The sequence below is a fragment of the Pseudophryne corroboree genome, chromosome 8, assembly GCF_028390025.1.
Source record: "Pseudophryne corroboree isolate aPseCor3 chromosome 8, aPseCor3.hap2, whole genome shotgun sequence".
In the NCBI taxonomy this organism is placed as follows: Eukaryota; Metazoa; Chordata; class Amphibia; order Anura; family Myobatrachidae; genus Pseudophryne; species Pseudophryne corroboree.
Window position 1 is genome coordinate 384,762,456 of NC_086451.1, and position 16,375 is coordinate 384,778,830.

At 48.3% G+C, this 16,375-nt stretch overlaps 1 protein-coding gene across 3 annotated transcripts in view; it reads left to right on the forward strand.

Annotated features, from left to right (window-relative positions):
- Positions 1-16,375, forward strand: part of KCNK6 (potassium two pore domain channel subfamily K member 6) — a 122,321-nt gene that overhangs the window by 50,298 nt on the left and 55,648 nt on the right. For all 3 annotated transcript variants that reach the window (XM_063937654.1, XM_063937653.1, XM_063937652.1), the window contains one exon: positions 12,064-12,377. In XM_063937654.1, coding sequence (XP_063793724.1) covers positions 12,071-12,377 — 307 coding nt within the window. In that variant the 5' untranslated portion in view covers positions 12,064-12,070. The remainder of the gene's footprint in view (positions 1-12,063; positions 12,378-16,375) is intronic.

Genomic DNA, 16,375 nt, shown 5'->3' on the forward strand with positions numbered 1-16,375 from the left:
GGGTCATATTGCGCTGGGGTGTGTGCTGGCATACTCTCTCTCTGTCTCTCCAAAGGGCCTTGTGGCGGAACTGTCTTCAGAAGAGCATTCCCCGAGTGTGTGGTGTGTCGGTACGTGTGTGTCGACATGTCTGAGGTAAAAGGCTCTCCTAGGGAAGAGATGGAGCAAATGTGTGTGGTGTCTCCGTCGACAACGCAGACGCCAGATTGGATATGTGAAATTAAGTGCTAAGATGAATTTATTACACAAAAGATTAGAGAACAGACAGGGAATCTACCGATGTCTGTCCCTATGTCACAGAGACCTTCAGAGTCTCACAACGCTCACTATCCAAAATAATAGACACTGATATCGACACGGAGTCTGACTCCAGTGTCGACTACGATAATGCAAAGTACAGCCAAAACTGGTTGAACAGTATTCAATATATGATTATTGTAATAAAAGATGTTTTGCATATCACTGATGACTCATCTGTTCCTGACACGAGGGTACACATCTTTAAGGGGAAGAAAGCTGAGGTAAATTTCCCTCCTCTCATGAAGAAAAAGAGCGGGAATCTCCAGACAAGAAGCTGCAGCTTCCCAAAAAGAATTCTCAGGGAGTATCCTTTCCCTAAATGGGGCCAGGATACGATGGGAATCTTCCCCTAGGGTGTACAAGGCATTGACAAGTTTACCCAAAAAGGTAGCGCTGACTTTACAGCTATCCTCAGGGCATACTTGCCTACCTGACCCTCTCCATGAGGGAGAAATTGCTCTGTTCCTGGACTTTCCTGGTAACGTATGATTGCCATCACCTGTGGTGAGCTAGTTAATTGATAAGAAAGGTGTTTCACCACAGGTGATGGCAATCATACATTACCAGGAAAGTCCAGGAACAGAGCATTTTCTCCCTCATGGAGAGGGTCAGGTAGGCAAGTATGCCTCAGGGATCCTGCAGATAGCATGCAGTAAAAGTACTTTGAAGTCCATTTACACACATTTTGGTACACTACTCAGACCGGCGATTGTGTCGGCATGGGTTTATAGCGCTGTAGCAGCGTAGACTGATACCTTATCAGCGGAGATTGAAACCCTAGATAAGGATACCATGTTGTTGGCCCTAGTATGTGTATATATGTATGTGTGTGTATATATATATATATATATATATATATATATATATATATAGTTATATTTATATGTAAAAGATGTTGTCTTTTATATATATATATATATATATATATAAGACATGCCCAAAGAGACGTTAGTCTACTGGGTTCTAGAGTCAACACTATGTCGATTTCTGCTAGACGTGTCCTGTGGAACATGCAATGGACAGGTGATGCCGACTAAAAGAGGCATATGGAGTTGTTGCCTTACAAGGGTGAGGAATTGTTCGGAGAGGGCCTCTCGGATCTCGTCTCCACGGCTAAGGCAGGTAAATAACATTTTTTGCCATATATTCCCTCACAATCTAAGAAAGCGCCTCATTATCAAATGCAGTCCTTTCGTTCCAATAAAAGCAAGAGAGCACGTGGATCGTCCTTTCTTGCCAGAGGTAAGGGCAGGGGGTAAAAGCTGCACAACACAGCTATCACTGACCTGGTTTGGGAGTGTTGTGGACTCGGGGCTTCTTCCGATGACCGGGAAGAGGAACCGCTACTGGGTCGCAGTAGAGATGGCCGGATGTAGGTCTTCCTCATGCAGGATTAAGACGGCAGGCAGGAAGCACAGAGGAATTCTTGAAGGTCTCCTGAAAGACAAGACTTGTAGAAATACTGAAGGCTGAGGTACTGAGATATTGAAGGCACTGTGGTGTTGGAGACACTGTGGTGTTGGAGGCACTGAGGTGCTGGGAGTACAGGGAGTGCTGGGAGGCACTCGAAGGCACGAGGGTGCTTGGAGGCACGGAGGTACTTGGAGGCACGAGGTAATTGGAGGCACGGAGGTGCTTGGAGGCACGAGGTAATTGGAGGCACGGAGGTGCTTGGAGGCACAGAGGTGTTTGGAGGCACCAAGGTGTTTGGAGGCACCAAGGTGTTTGGAGGCACGAAGTGCTTGGAGGCACTGAGGTATTTGGAGACACCAAGGTGTTTGGCGGCACGAGGTGCTTGGAGGCACGGAGGTACTTGGAGGCACGGAGGTACTTGGAGGCACGGAGGTGCTTGGAGGCACGGAGGTGCTTGGAGGCACGGAGGTGCTTGGAGGCAAGGAGGTGCTTGGAGGCAGGAAGGTACTTGGAGGCACGGAGGTGCTCGGAGGCACGGAGGTACTTGGAGGCACGGGGTGCTTGGAGGCACAGGATGCTTGGAGGCACAGGATGCTTGGAGGCACAGGATGCTTGTAGGCACAGGAGATCACAGGGACGAGGGAGCTCTGGAATCACAGCTTCCGCAGGAGAAACGAAGATACTCAGGCACCGGATCTCTGCCTGGTGTCTGGTTTTAAATCCCCCGCCCTAGCCTGATTGGCGGAGCAGGCAGGTGACGTCAGACCTGCTCCGCCTCCTTGCCCTCGCTTATGATGGCGGCGTCCTTGCTTCCGGGAAGCCGCCGGAGGGACGCGCCGACCCGCCGCCGAAGCCGGAGACCGCCAGGAGAAGAGAGGCGCCGGGCAGACCAGGCCACCCGCAGGGACAAGCGCGGTCGCCGCTGCCCGAGGTGCGTGACAGTACCCCCTCCTCCAGGAGTGGCCCCTGGACACTTCCCGGGCTTAGTCGGATGTCTGGAGTGGAAGATCCGAACCAGACGAGGAGCCGTTACTTCAGTAGCCTCAATCCAACTTCTCTCCTCAGGACCATAACCCTTCCAGTCCACCAAGTACTGTAATTTTTTATGAAGATAACGAGAGTCAAGAATAGCTTTGATTTCAAACTCCGCTCCAGCTTCTGCCACTACAGACGTTGGCCTAGGGAATGCTGAGTGGAACCGATTCAGAATGAGGGGACGGAGTAGAGAAACATGAAAGGCGTTAGGTATTCGAAGATGGGCAGGCAAACCCAGTTTACAGACCACAGGATTTAAGACTTGTAGCACCGGATAAGGACCGATGAACCTTGGAGCGAATTTCATGGTGGGCACCTTCAACCGGAGATTACGTGTGGACAGCCATACCCTGTCCCCAACTTTATATTGAGGTGCGGCTCGCCGTTTCTTATCTGCGAAGAACTTGTACCGGACAGAAACCTTCTTAAGATTAGCATGAACCTTTCTCCAAATTTGTCCAAAGTGTTGTAGAGTGGACGCTACAGCAGGAACCTCTACTATCGGAAGGCTTGGAAATTCTGGAACACGGGGATGGAACCCGTAGTTGACGAAGATTGGTGATTCCCCAGTGGAAGAATGAAACAAATGGTTATGGGCAAACTCCGCCCAAGGCAACAACTCCACCCAGTTGTCCTGTGAAGGAGAGAGATACACACGAAGAAAAGTCTATAGATCTTGATTGACTCGTTCCGTTTGACCATTTGTTTGGGGATGATAAGCGGACGAAAACGTAAGTTTAATTTGTAGGGTTGAACAGAGGGCTTTCCAAAACCTGGCGGTGAACTGTACTCCACGGTCAGAAACAATCTCTTGTGGCAACCCATGCAAACGAAAATGTTCTCGGATAAACAGTAGAGCCAGTTTCGGTGCTGTCGGGAGACCAGTCAAAGGCACAAAGTGTGCCATCTTCGAAAAACGGTCAACGATAACCCAAACGGTGTTGCAACCCTTGGAACAGGGCAAGTCGGTGATGAAGTCCATGGAAATGTGAGTCCAGGGTCTCACAGGGATAGGCAGAGGACGAAGTAACCCTGCAGGAGGCAGACGAGGAGATTTATGTTGTGTACATTGGGGACAAGAATTAACGCAATCTTGTACATCCTTCCTCATGGTGTTCCACCAGTAAGACCTTTGCAGAAACTTGTACATCTTCTGGGCACCGGGATGACCGGAAAACTTGGAGTTATGGACCCACAGTAGTATTCCTGGCCGGAATCTAGCTGGTACGGACATTCTTCCAGGAGGAGGAGCTGGAGTAGTTAAAGCAGCAGAGACAGAAACTGGATTCAGAATTAAACCCCGCTCAGGAGGTTCATCCTCGTCTGTGGAAACTTGTGAACGGGAAAGCGCATCTGCTTTAATATTGAGAGTCCCGGCCCGGTACTTGATAATGAACGAGAATCGGGAAAAGAAAAGTGCCCATCTCGCCTGGCGAGGATTCAAGCATTGTGCGGATTTGATGTACAACAAATTTTTGTGATCCGTGTAGATGGTAAACACATGTTTAGCCCCTTCCAGAAGATATCTCCACTCTTCCAAGGCAGATTTGATAGCCAAGAGTTCCTGGTCTCCAATAGTGTAATTTCGTTCGGCCGGAGAGAATTTACGAGAATGGAAGCCACACGGATGTAATTTCTTATCAGAGGTGTACTGGGAGAGAACAGCCCCAACCCCGACTGAAGATGCATCAACTTCTAAGAAGAAGGGTTCATCGAAATTTGGTTGTTGGAGAACTGGAGCCGTCATGAAAGCTAACTTTAAGTGAGAAAAAGCTACAATGGCTTCCGGAGGCCACAAACTTGGATTAGAACCCTTCCTCGTCAGGGCGGTAATGGGCGCAACAATGGTGGAGAAACCCTTAATGAATTTCCTGTAGTAGTTCGCAAAGCCCAGGAACCTTTGTATTGCTTTCAAAGAAAGAGGCTGAGTCCAGTCACGAATGGCAGACAGCTTTTCCGGATCCATGCGAAGCTCCGTCCCCGAGATGATATAACCGAGGAACGGAATAGATGTTACTTCAAAGGTACATTTGGAAAGTTTGGCATAGAGATGATTCTCTCGTAAACGGTGGAGCACCTCTTTGACTTGAGTCCTGTGTTCGACAAGATTCTTGGAAAAGATCAGTATGTCGTCCAAATATACCACAACACTCTGATACAGCATGTCACGAAAGATTTCATTGACGAATCCCTGGAAAACCGCGGGAGCATTACTAAGACCAAACGGCATCACCAAGTATTCGTAATGCCCATCTCGGGTATTAAAGGCAGTCTTCCATTCATCCCCCTCTCGGATGCGTATAAGATTATAAGCTCCCCTCAAGTCGAGTTTGGAAAAAATGCGGGCACCACGAACCCTATCAAATAATTCTGTGATTAGTGGCAAGGGGTATTTATTCTTAATAGTAATGTCGTTTAAGCCGCGGTAGTCGATGCATGGTCTCAACCCCCCGTCCTTTTTCTTCACGAAAAAGAAGCCCGCACCAGCAGGGGAGGAAGAGGGGCGAATAAATCCCTTGAGCATATTGGACTTAATATACTCCGACATGGCTTGAGTCTCGGGAAGAGACAGAGGATATGTGCGACCACGGGGTGGCGTCTTCCCTGGGACAAGGTCAATAGGGCAGTCCCAAGGCCTGTGAGGTGGTAACAGGTCAGCAGCTTGTTCCGAAAATACGTCCTTGTACCCTTGATATGCCTCCGGAATGTGCTCTTCATCCGTTTTGGAGGTGACACGGAGCGGACAAACAGGAGTAAGACAATTAGTGTGACAAAAGGAACTCCAGGACAGAATTTGTGACGACTTCCAGTCGATGTGGGGATTATGACTTTTTAGCCAAGGCATTCCAAGAACCAGATCATGGGGCATTTCTGGGATTACCAAGAGTTCCAAATCTTCCTGATGTAGAGCCCCGACCTGCATCTTAACTGGCCCCGTGCGCCACATTATAAGACCTTTGGAAATTCTAGTCCCGTTGATAGCCGTCAGTGAAATTGGCCGCTCGATAGGCCGTAACTTTAAACCCAAGCTTTGGGCACAGAAGGAAGAAATTAAGTTCCCTGCAGCTCCGGAATCCAATAGGGCTTCACAAGACTTGGAGACTGAATCGGAGACTAGAGTTACTGGAAGCAAACAGTCCGAAGTTGGAGAAGCTTTTGTCGTAACCCCCAGCTTGACTCCTCCGGAACAAGCTAGGCCTGCCCGTTTCCCGGACGAGATTTACAAGATTTAAGAAAATGATCCGCGGCTCCACAGTAAAGGCAGAGTTTACCCTCACGACGACGCTGTCGTTCTTCCGGAGACAGTCGGGATCGGTTAATTTGCATGGGCTCATCTGAGCTAGGTGAGGCCACCGGTCTAGGAGTAGGATTCCGGAACCTGGAACGATCCGGACGGCTACGTTCTCTTCCACGCTCCTGCATCCGAAGATCCACCTTGACGCAAAGGGAAATCAGATCTTCTAATGGATCCGGCAGATCTCTGGTAACCAGCTCATCTTTCAGCCGGTCGGAAAGACCGTTCCAGAAGGCAGCTCTCAGGGCGTCATTATTCCAGCGTAGTTCGGAAGCAATGGTCTGGAAATTAACCACGTACTGACCCACGGAACGGGCGCCCTGTCGAACACGGAGCAAGTTGGAAGAAGCAGTGGTCATTCTGCCGGGTTCGTCGAAAATCCTTCGAAAGGACGAGATGAAGTTGGTATAGTTGGAAACCATGGGATCAGATCGTTCCCATAATGGAGACACCCAATCCAAAGCAGAACCTTCCAACAGAGAAATAATATATGCTACCTTGGACCGGTCTGTAGGAAAGTTGTGTGCAAGTAGCTCGAAATGTACCTCGCATTGGTTCAAGAAACCACGACAATTTTTAGGATTCCCATTATAGCGCGACGGAGTAGGCAGCTGAAGGCGTGGAGTGATACCGGCCGATGGTTGAACATTGCTGGCAATGGCGACTGGTGCGACTACTGGAACAGGTGCCGGAATTACTGAGGCTAGAGACGCCTGAATCTGATCCAGACGCCCGGACAACTGCTGGAGGTACTGCATCACCTGGCCTTGTGCCGCTTCCTGACTTTGTACTCGAGAAGCCAGGTTCTGGATGGCACTTGAGTCTGTGTTCCGATTCCCCGGGTCCATGGGGCCTGAGTATACTATCACTGACCTGGTTTGGGAGTGTTGTGGACTCGGGGCTTCTTCCGATGACCGGGAAGAGGAACCGCTACTGGGTCGCAGTAGAGATGGCCGGATGTAGGTCTTCCTCATGCAGGATTAAGACGGCAGGCAGGAAGCACAGAGGAATTCTTGAAGGTCTCCTGAAAGACAAGACTTGTAGAAATACTGAAGGCTGAGGTACTGAGACATTGAAGGCACTGTGGTGTTGGAGACACTGTGGTGTTGGAGGCACTGAGGTGCTGGGAGTACAGGGAGTGCTGGGAGGCACTCGAAGGCACGAGGGTGATTGGAGGCACGGAGGTACTTGGAGGCACGAGGTAATTGGAGGCACGGAGGTGCTTGGAGGCACGAGGTGCTTGGAGGCACGGAGGTGCTTGGAGGCACAGAGGTGTTTGGAGGCACCAAGGTGTTTGGAGGCACGAAGTGCTTGGAGGCACGGAGGTATTTGGAGACACCAAGGTGTTTGGAGGTACTTGGAGGCACGGAGGTGCTTGGAGGCACGGAGGTGCTTGGAGGCACGAGGTGCTTGGAGGCAAGGAGGTGCTTGGAGGCACGGAGGTACTTGGAGGCACGGAGGTGCTTGGAGGCACGGAGGTGCTTGGAGGCACGGAGGTGCTCGGAGGCACGGAGGTACTTGGAGGCACGGGGTGCTTGGAGGCACGGGGTGCTTGGAGGCACAGGATGCTTGTAGGCACAGGATGCTTGTAGGCACAGGAGATCACAGGGACGAGGGAGCTCTGGAATCACAGCTTCCGCAGGAGAAACGAAGATACTCAGGCACCGGATCTCTGCCTGGTGTCTGGTTTTAAATCCCCCGCCCTAGCCTGATTGGCGGAGCAGGCAGGTGACGTCAGACCTGCTCCGCCTCCTTGCCCTCGCTTATGATGGCGGCGTCCTTGCTTCCGGGAAGCCGCCGGAGGGACGCGCCGACCCGCCGCCGAAGCCGGAGACCGCCAGGAGAAGAGAGGCGCCGGGCAGACCAGGCCACCCGCAGGGACAAGCGCGGTCGCCGCTGCCCGAGGTGCGTGACAACAGCTAGTTCCCAGGAACAGAAGTCCTCCCCGGCCTCTGCTAAATCCACCTCATGACGCTGGGGCCCCCCTGAGGGAGTCAGCTCCTGTGGGGGCACGTCTTCGACTGTTCAGCCATGTCTGGGTCCACTCACAGGTGGATCCATGGGCAATAGAAATTGTTTCCCAGGGTTACAGGCTGGAATTCGAAGAAGTGCCTCCTCGCCGGTTTTTCAAATCGGCCCTACCGAAACAACCCCTGGAAAGGGAGATAGTGTTACATGCGATTCACAAATTGTGTCTGCAACAAGTGGTGGTAGAGGTTCCCCTGCTCCAAAGAGGGCAGGGGTACTACTCAACTCTGTTTGTGGTTCCGAAACCGGACGGTTCGGTCAGACCCATTTTAAATTTAAAATCCCTGAACCTTTACTTTAAACGGTTCAAGTTCAAGATGGAATCACTCAGGGCGGTCATCGCCAGCCTAAAAGGGGGAGATTTTTTTGGTATCTCTGGACATAAAGGTTGCATACCTGCATGTCCCCATATATCCTCCTCATCAGGCGTACATGAGATTTGCGGTACAGGATTGTCATTACCAATTTCAGACGTTGCCGTTTGGGGTTTCCACGGCCCCGAGAATTTTCACTAAGGTAGTGGTGGAAATGATGGTGCTCCTGCGCAAGCAGGGTGTCACAATTATCCAGTACTTGGACGATCTCCTCATAAAAGCGAGATCACGGGAGAAGTTGCTGAGCAGCGTATCACTTTCACGGAATGTGTTACAGCGACACGGCTGGATGAATCCTACAACTCGTCGGACCTTCTTGGGCATGATTCTGGACACAGACCAGAAAATGGTTTTTCTTCCGAAGGAAAAAGCGCAGGAACTCATGACTCTAGTCATGAACTTGTTGAAACCGAAACAAGTGTCAGTACATCATTGGTGCACTCAAGTTCTGGGAAAGATGGTGGCAACATACGAAGCCAGTCCATAAGGCAGATTCCATGCAAGGGCCTTCCAATGGGACCTATTGGACAAATGGTCCGGGTCGTATCTGCAATTGCATCAGCGGATCACCCAGGGCCAGAGTATCTCTCCTGTGGTGGCAAAACAGTGCTCACCTTCTACATCCTGGAACTAAGGGCCATATACAATACCCTACGTCAAGCGGAGATCTTACTTCGCAATCGACCAGTTCTGATCCAGTCAGACAACATCACCGCAGTAGCTCATGTAAACCTCCAAGGCGGCACAAGGAGCAGAGTGGCAATGGCGGAAGCCACCAGAGTTCTTCGCTGGGCGTAGAATCATGTAAGCGCTCTGTCAGCAGTGTTCATTCCGGGAGTGGACAACTGGGAAGCAGACTTCCTCAGCAGACACGATCTGCAACCGGGAGAGTGGGGACTTAATCAGGAAGTCTTCGCGCAGATTGCAAGTCGGTGGGGACTACCCCAAATAGACATGATGGCATCCCGTCTCAACAAAAAGCTACAAAGGTATTGCGCCAGGTTAAGAGACCCTCAGGCGGTAGCTGTGGACGCCCTAGTGACACAGTGGGTGTTCCAGTCGGTATATGTGTTTCCTCCTCTTCCTTTCATACCCAAGGTGTTGAGGATAATAAGAAAAAGAGGAGTGAGAACAATTCTCATTGTTCCAGATTGGCCACGAAGGACCTGGTATCCAGATCTGCAAGAATGCTCACTGAAGATCCGTGGCCTCTTCCTCTAAGGCAGGACCTGTTACAACAAGGTCCCTGTCTGTTCCAAGACTTACCGCGGCTGCGTTTGACGGCATGGCGGTTGAACGCCGGATCCTAGTGGAAAAGGGTATTTCGGATGAGGTCATTCCTACGCTAATAAAGGCTAGGAAGGACGTGACGTCTAAACATTGTCACCGAATATGGCGAAAATATGTTTCTTGGTGTGAGGCCAGGAATGCTCCTACGGAAGTATTCCACCTGGGCCGTTTTCTTCACTTCCTACAAACTGGAGTGAATTTGGGCCTAAAATTAGGCTCCATTAAAAGTTCAGATTTCGGCCTTATCCATTTTCTTTCAAAAGGAATTGGCCTCATTACCTGAAGTACAGACTTTTGTGAAGGGAGTACTGCATATTCAGCCTCCTTTTGTACCTCCGGTGGTGCCTTGGGACCTTAACGTGGTGTTAAGTTTCCTTAAATCACATTGGTTTGAACCACTTAAGACAGTGGAGTTGAAATATCTCACCTGGAAGGTGTTCATGTTGTAAGCCTTGGCTTCGGCTAGGCGAGTTTCGGAATTGGCGGCTTTATCACATAAAAGCCCCTATCTGGTTTTCCATATGGATAGAGCGGAATTGCGGACCCGTTCTCAATTCCGGCCTAAGGTGGTCTCATCCTTTCATATGAACCAACCTATTGTCATGCCTGTGGCTACACGTGACTTGGAGGATTCCGAGTCCCTTGATGTGGTCAGGGCTTTGAAAATTTACGTGGCCAGAACGGCTAGAATCAGAAAAACAGAAGCACTGTTTGTCCTGTATGCAGCCAACAAAGTTGGCGGCCCTGCTTCAAAGCAGACTTTTGCTCGCTGGATCTGTAACACGATTCAGCAGGCACATTCTACGGCAGGATTGCCGTTACCGAAATCGGTTAAGGCCCATTCCACTAGGAAGGTGGGCTCTTCTTGGGAGGCTGCCCGAGGGGTCTCGGCACTACAGCTGTGCCGAGCTGCTACTTGGTCGGGCTCAAACACCTTTGCAAAGTTCTATACGTTTGATACCCTGGCTGAGGAGGACCTCCTGTTTGCTCAATCGGTGCTGCAGAGTCATCCGCACTCTCCCGCCCGTTTGGGAGCTTTGGTATAATCCCCATGGTCCTTACAGAGTTCCAGCATCCTCTAGGACGTTAGAGAAAATAAGATTTTAAACCTACCGGTAAATCTTTTTCTCGTAGTCCGGAGAGGATGCTGGGCGCCCGTCCCAAGTGCGGACTACTTCTGCAAGACTTGTATATTGTTATTGCTTACATAAGGGTTATGTTATAGTTTCATCGGTCTTGGACTGATGCTATGTTGTTTTTCATACTGTTAACTGAGGTAGCATATCACAAGTTATACGGTGTGCTTGGTGTGGCTGGTATGAATCTTGCCCTTGGATTAACAAAAATCCTTTCCTCGTACTGTCCATCTCCTCTGGGCACAGTTTCTGTAACTGAGGTCTGGAGGAGGGGCATAGAGGGAGGAGCCAGTGCACACCCAAAGTCTTTCTTAAAGTGCCCATGTCTCCTGTGGAGCCCGTCTATTCCCATGATCCTTACGGAGTCCCAGCATCCTCTACGGCAGGCATGGGGAACCTCAGGCCCGAGGGCCGTATAAGGCCCTCGAAGCCACTTGATCCGGCCCGGCCAGGCTCGCCTAAACGAGAGGAGATGCCGAGCGCCCGCTGAGATTTTACCACCAGCGGGCGCTCCGGCTCCTCAGCAGCAGCTAGACGCAGGAGCTCACTCCTGAGCTCCAGCTTCTGGCTCAGGCAGTGTACATGTGTGGCTGTGCGGTGCTATGGGAGAGACGTCATGACATCTCTCCCACAGTTCCGAGGAGAGGGAGGGCAGCGGTTCGGAAGCAGGAGCAGGGCTGGTGAGCATTGTGGTTTTTTTTTTCCTTTTAATGTGTGTATGTGTAAGCGGCGCTACTAGGGGGCATATTTAATGGGGCATAACTACAGGGGGCATATCTAATGGGGCATAACTACAGGGGGCATATCTAATGGGCCATAACAACTGACTGGAGGCAAATCTAATCGGGTATAACAAGTGACTGGGGGCATAACTACTGACTGGGGGCAGGCTAATTTTTAAGTTGATAATTTTTGTATGGCCCCCGAAGGATTTTATAAATATCCAAATGGCCCTTGGTAGAAAAAAGGTTCCTCACCCCTGCTCTACGGACTACGAGAAAAAGATTTACCGGTAGGTTTAAAATCTTATTTTTTCAAACATAGTCTGTAACATGTTAGTTAGGAGCTGATTGGCTGGTACTTTATCTCCATACACTTATGACCCCTAAGTCTTTTAGTGCATTCTCCATCATCAAAGACTACATTAGAAAATGTGTTTAACCCAGACTAATCTCCCTGTTCTTTTTTTCAGTTCTATCATGAAGTCCTGGCTGGTGCTTACACTTCTAATTGGTGGCTATTTGATCTACCTGCTATTGGGTGCTTTGGTGGTCTCCAAGATTGAGGGTCCATATGAGGAAGATTTACGGAATGAGCTGAGAAGAATGAAGCAGTCATTCTTACAGCAAAGCTCATGCTTGAATGAGAGTGGCTTGGAGGCCTTCCTGGAGAAAGTCATCAGAGCCAACAAGTACGGAGTCTCTGTCCTGCAGAATTCGTCCAACGACAGTAAATGGGACTTGGCATCTTCCCTCTTCTTCTCCAGCACATTGGTAACCACTGTGGGTAAGTAGTAGTCAGTAGTGGGGTAATGATCAGTACCATGAATGGACACAGTGAGAGGACATAAAGTATATTTGAGGGGCAACCTAGCAACACATAACAGTATAGAGCATAAGATAAAAGTACTGGGTCTAGGAGAGAATTTAGAACTTATGGAAGGAAAGAAGACAGAGGGTAGTGGGATGGAGCATGTGCTATGATGTGCACCCAGGGCTAGATTTACTAAACAGTGGCTCTTGCAAGCCACCACGTTTCAGTGGATTTTGCCTTGAAATAATAAAGTGCAACTCATATTAAGTGCAAATCGTGGCATGTTTTGACCATACGAGTATTAGTGCTCCTATATGGTCAAATCCGCAGGTAGTGGTGGCCCGTGAAAGCAGCCATTTACTAAATCCAACCCTCAGGTAAATTTGTATATCATGGGATCATTACTGAACCTTATCCTTTTAAATCATTTTATTGATTCCCACATTGATGGTATAAAATGCAGCATGTCCATAGCTGTGGATGACACTAAACTATGCAGGGTTAGTAAGATGAGGAAAGATAGTGATTTGCTACGGAAAGACTGAATTGTAAATTGGCTGTAAATTGGCAGATTGAATGGAATGTAGAGAACTGTGGGTTATGCGCATACAGAAGGCTATGGCAAGCACTGTGCTACACATTAACTGGAATGCTCTTTGTTACCTGCACTCCATTTTTGTTATTTATTTACTGTTATGCTAAGTTTTGTCTCCCTGTACTGTCCTTTGTACGGCGCTGCAAAACACTTGTGGCGCCCTATAAATAAAATGTAATAATAATAATAATAATGCAATTGTGGAAAACTGACATAGAAAATGGCTTGTGCGTACTAGCTGACAAAAAGGCAAATAAAGTCCTGTGATGCATGAAAGGGGTGCATGATGCAGACATTAGTAGCATGGTAAAAGCCATGACTTACACCACATCTTGAATATAGGGTACAGTTTTGGTACCGTGCATACCAGAGTTCTAGGAAAGGCTTAGAGGAGGGGGGTAACCCCTTACAATGAAAATGTTCACATATTTTTTTTTTATTTTTTATAAATTAAGTGTCAAAGTCATCCATTCAAAAGAAAACTAAGGAGGTATCATGGATATCTCCTGCTTATCCATCACTCCCGATCTGCCCCGCTCTCCCCATACACTAGTATTGGGTCCTTCATTCATCAAGCTTAGAAAATACCACATTTTGGGGGCTTGACTGGGGGAACATTTGCCATCTCCAGATGGTGTTTTTTCCTGCACCCCACACTATACCTCTTAAAAGGAGTCCCGTTTGCGTTTGGATCCCTCTGCCACAGATGGGCTAATTCCACCGTAGGTCACGTATTAGTGGATCCAAGTTCATGCATTCACATTGGCATTGTCAAGTCAGACTACTAAAGTGGTGGTGATAGGATTTGCGGGGACAGCTGATTTTAGGATCAGCTGTCTCCATGCCAGAGCTGTCACCCTTAGGGGAGTTCACAACTTAATTATTGGGGGCCTCCTGATCCCCGATAATTAGCATAGTGAATAGGTCCAAAAGAGAAGTAGGAAAAACAAGGTTTGATTACTTTGGACAAAAGCCGCTTTAGAGGTGACCCAAGTAAGATGTATAAATATGATTTAGGTCAGTACAAAGACTTATCTAACAGCATTTTATATCAACAACTACACAGAGGGCAATTAGTCATTAATTGTGAATGGAAGAAAGTAATGAGTGAAGTGGTGATGGCAGATTCCCAGATTTACAACTGGTGTGTATTGTTTTCTTTCTAGCATGTTACTTGTAGCAATAAGTAGAGAACACAATGGGGTTGCGTATTTTTGATCAGACAGTAATGATATATTTTTCCCTTGTGAGTCTAAATTGGCACCTACCACAATAGACCTTTCCCTTTCTCTGAATCAGCACAATTACTATGATAGGCTGATTTAGTTGAACATTTGTCTCCTTTGTAACCTGTGTAACAATAGTAATACAGCATGTGATCGGTAACTGTGGTTCTGACTGCAGCTCCTAGCCCAGGAGCGTATACTTACCATAGCTGTTCCATAGATTATAGTAGGGGTAGGCTAATTATGGAATGCCTGCTCCTGTGGCACTACATATCCCAGCATTCCCTGCCACAGTTAGAATTCCCTAACAGTAAAGCTGAGGCAGGGTATGCTGGTGTGTTCCATAGCAGCAGGAATGCCACAGGTTGCTGACCCCTGGGTTATACATCAGCCCATGTAGCGCTAGAGCGATCTACTGACAGTGACATATTTAATAGGTTAGAGGGCCTGTCTGTTGTGCAAACAAAGTGTTTTACTGACAGTGACATGTTTCATGGGGAAGTCGACAGTCACATGTAGTAATAATGTGGCCTAATGAGTGGCCAAGGCTTGGCTTGCACAGATATGGTTAGATTTCCACCCAAGTTCATGGGTTTAAACAGCAGAAAGACAGCGCTTGTGAGTATAGATTGTAAGCTCACAAGACCAAGGCCCTCTCCCCTCTTGTGCCTTTCCTTCTCTTACTTACACTATCTTATACTCCATACTCTCTTTGATGGCACCTAACCCCTGGTTTTCCATACTTGTCCTATATTGTCTTGAACTGTAAGTGCTCTTTTCTTGTTTGCTCATTAGTTCAAGTCATACTTGCCTACCTGACCCTCTCCATGAGGGAGAAAATGCTCTGTTCCTGGACTTTCCTGGTAATGTATGATTTCCATCACCTGTGGTGAAACACCTTTCTTATCAATTACCTAGCTCATCACAGGTGATGGCAATCATATATTACCAGGAAAGTCCAGGAACAGAGCATTTTCTCCCTCATGGAGAGGGTCAGGTAGGCAAGTATGGTTCAAGTACTCTGTAATGGGCGCTGCGTATCCCTTTTGGCGCCATATAATAAAGGATAATAATAATAATACGTAATGGTGCAGGTAGAAATTTGTTTATCAAAATGTGCAATGTGGCTTGGTGACTAAAATATGATATTTAATGAATATTAAAATATCCTTAATAATAAATATAAAAAAAAAAAAATCCTTCACACAAGGTATTAGATCAGGCATTCCCAACCTCGGTCCTCAAGGCATACTAACAGTCCTGGTTTTAGTGATCTCCAGGCTTGAACACAGGTGACTAAATTAGCACCTCAGTTGTTTTGAGTTAGCCATCTGTGCTGAAGCCTGGATATCACTAAAACCTGCACTGTTGGTGTGCCTTGAGGACCACAGTTGGGAATGCCTGTGTTAGAATATACCAATCATAGTTTCTGGTATTACAAATAGCATACCTCCCAACATGACCCTCTCCAGGAGGGACACAATGCTCTGCTTCTGGACTTTTCTCTTAATGTATGATTGCTGGCACCTGTGTTGAACAGGTTAATGGATAAGAAAGGTGTTTCAGCACAGGTGATGGCAATCATACATTAAGAGGGAAGTCCAGGAGCAGAGCATTCTGTCCCTCCTGGAGAGGGTCATGTTGGGAGGTATGAAATAGAATCTAATATGAATGGAGTTGTGTATCTTCCAAATGACATCCGGTGAACTAGGTGGTGTCATCAAACGGTTAAAAACTCAGTCATTATCCACGAATGAAAAGGTGCATATAAAAGAGAACAGTTTCGGGATAATATCCAGCCAGTGGATCAACGTTACCCTGTTGGTAGTATAGCCAGTATGTGTGGTCCATGAATTAGCAAGTAGTCCTCACGGTAGGTGAGGCTTAGTCAGGGCCGTAACTAGTGGGGGCTAAGGGGGCATGCGCCCCAGGTGCAGGATTTGAGGGGGCGCCAAGCAGTTACAGAGGAGCAGAGTTTTTTGTTTTGTTTTTTACTGGCAGTGCTGTGCTGCTCCAGTTAGACAGCAAACAGCTCCCAAGCAATGTCTCTGACCCACCTGTCTGCCCGCAGCTGGCTCCGATGCTGTGCGGGTGAGCTCCAGTACCTGGGAACTCCTATGCCGGCTACTGTTTCAAACTCTCTTCTTTGC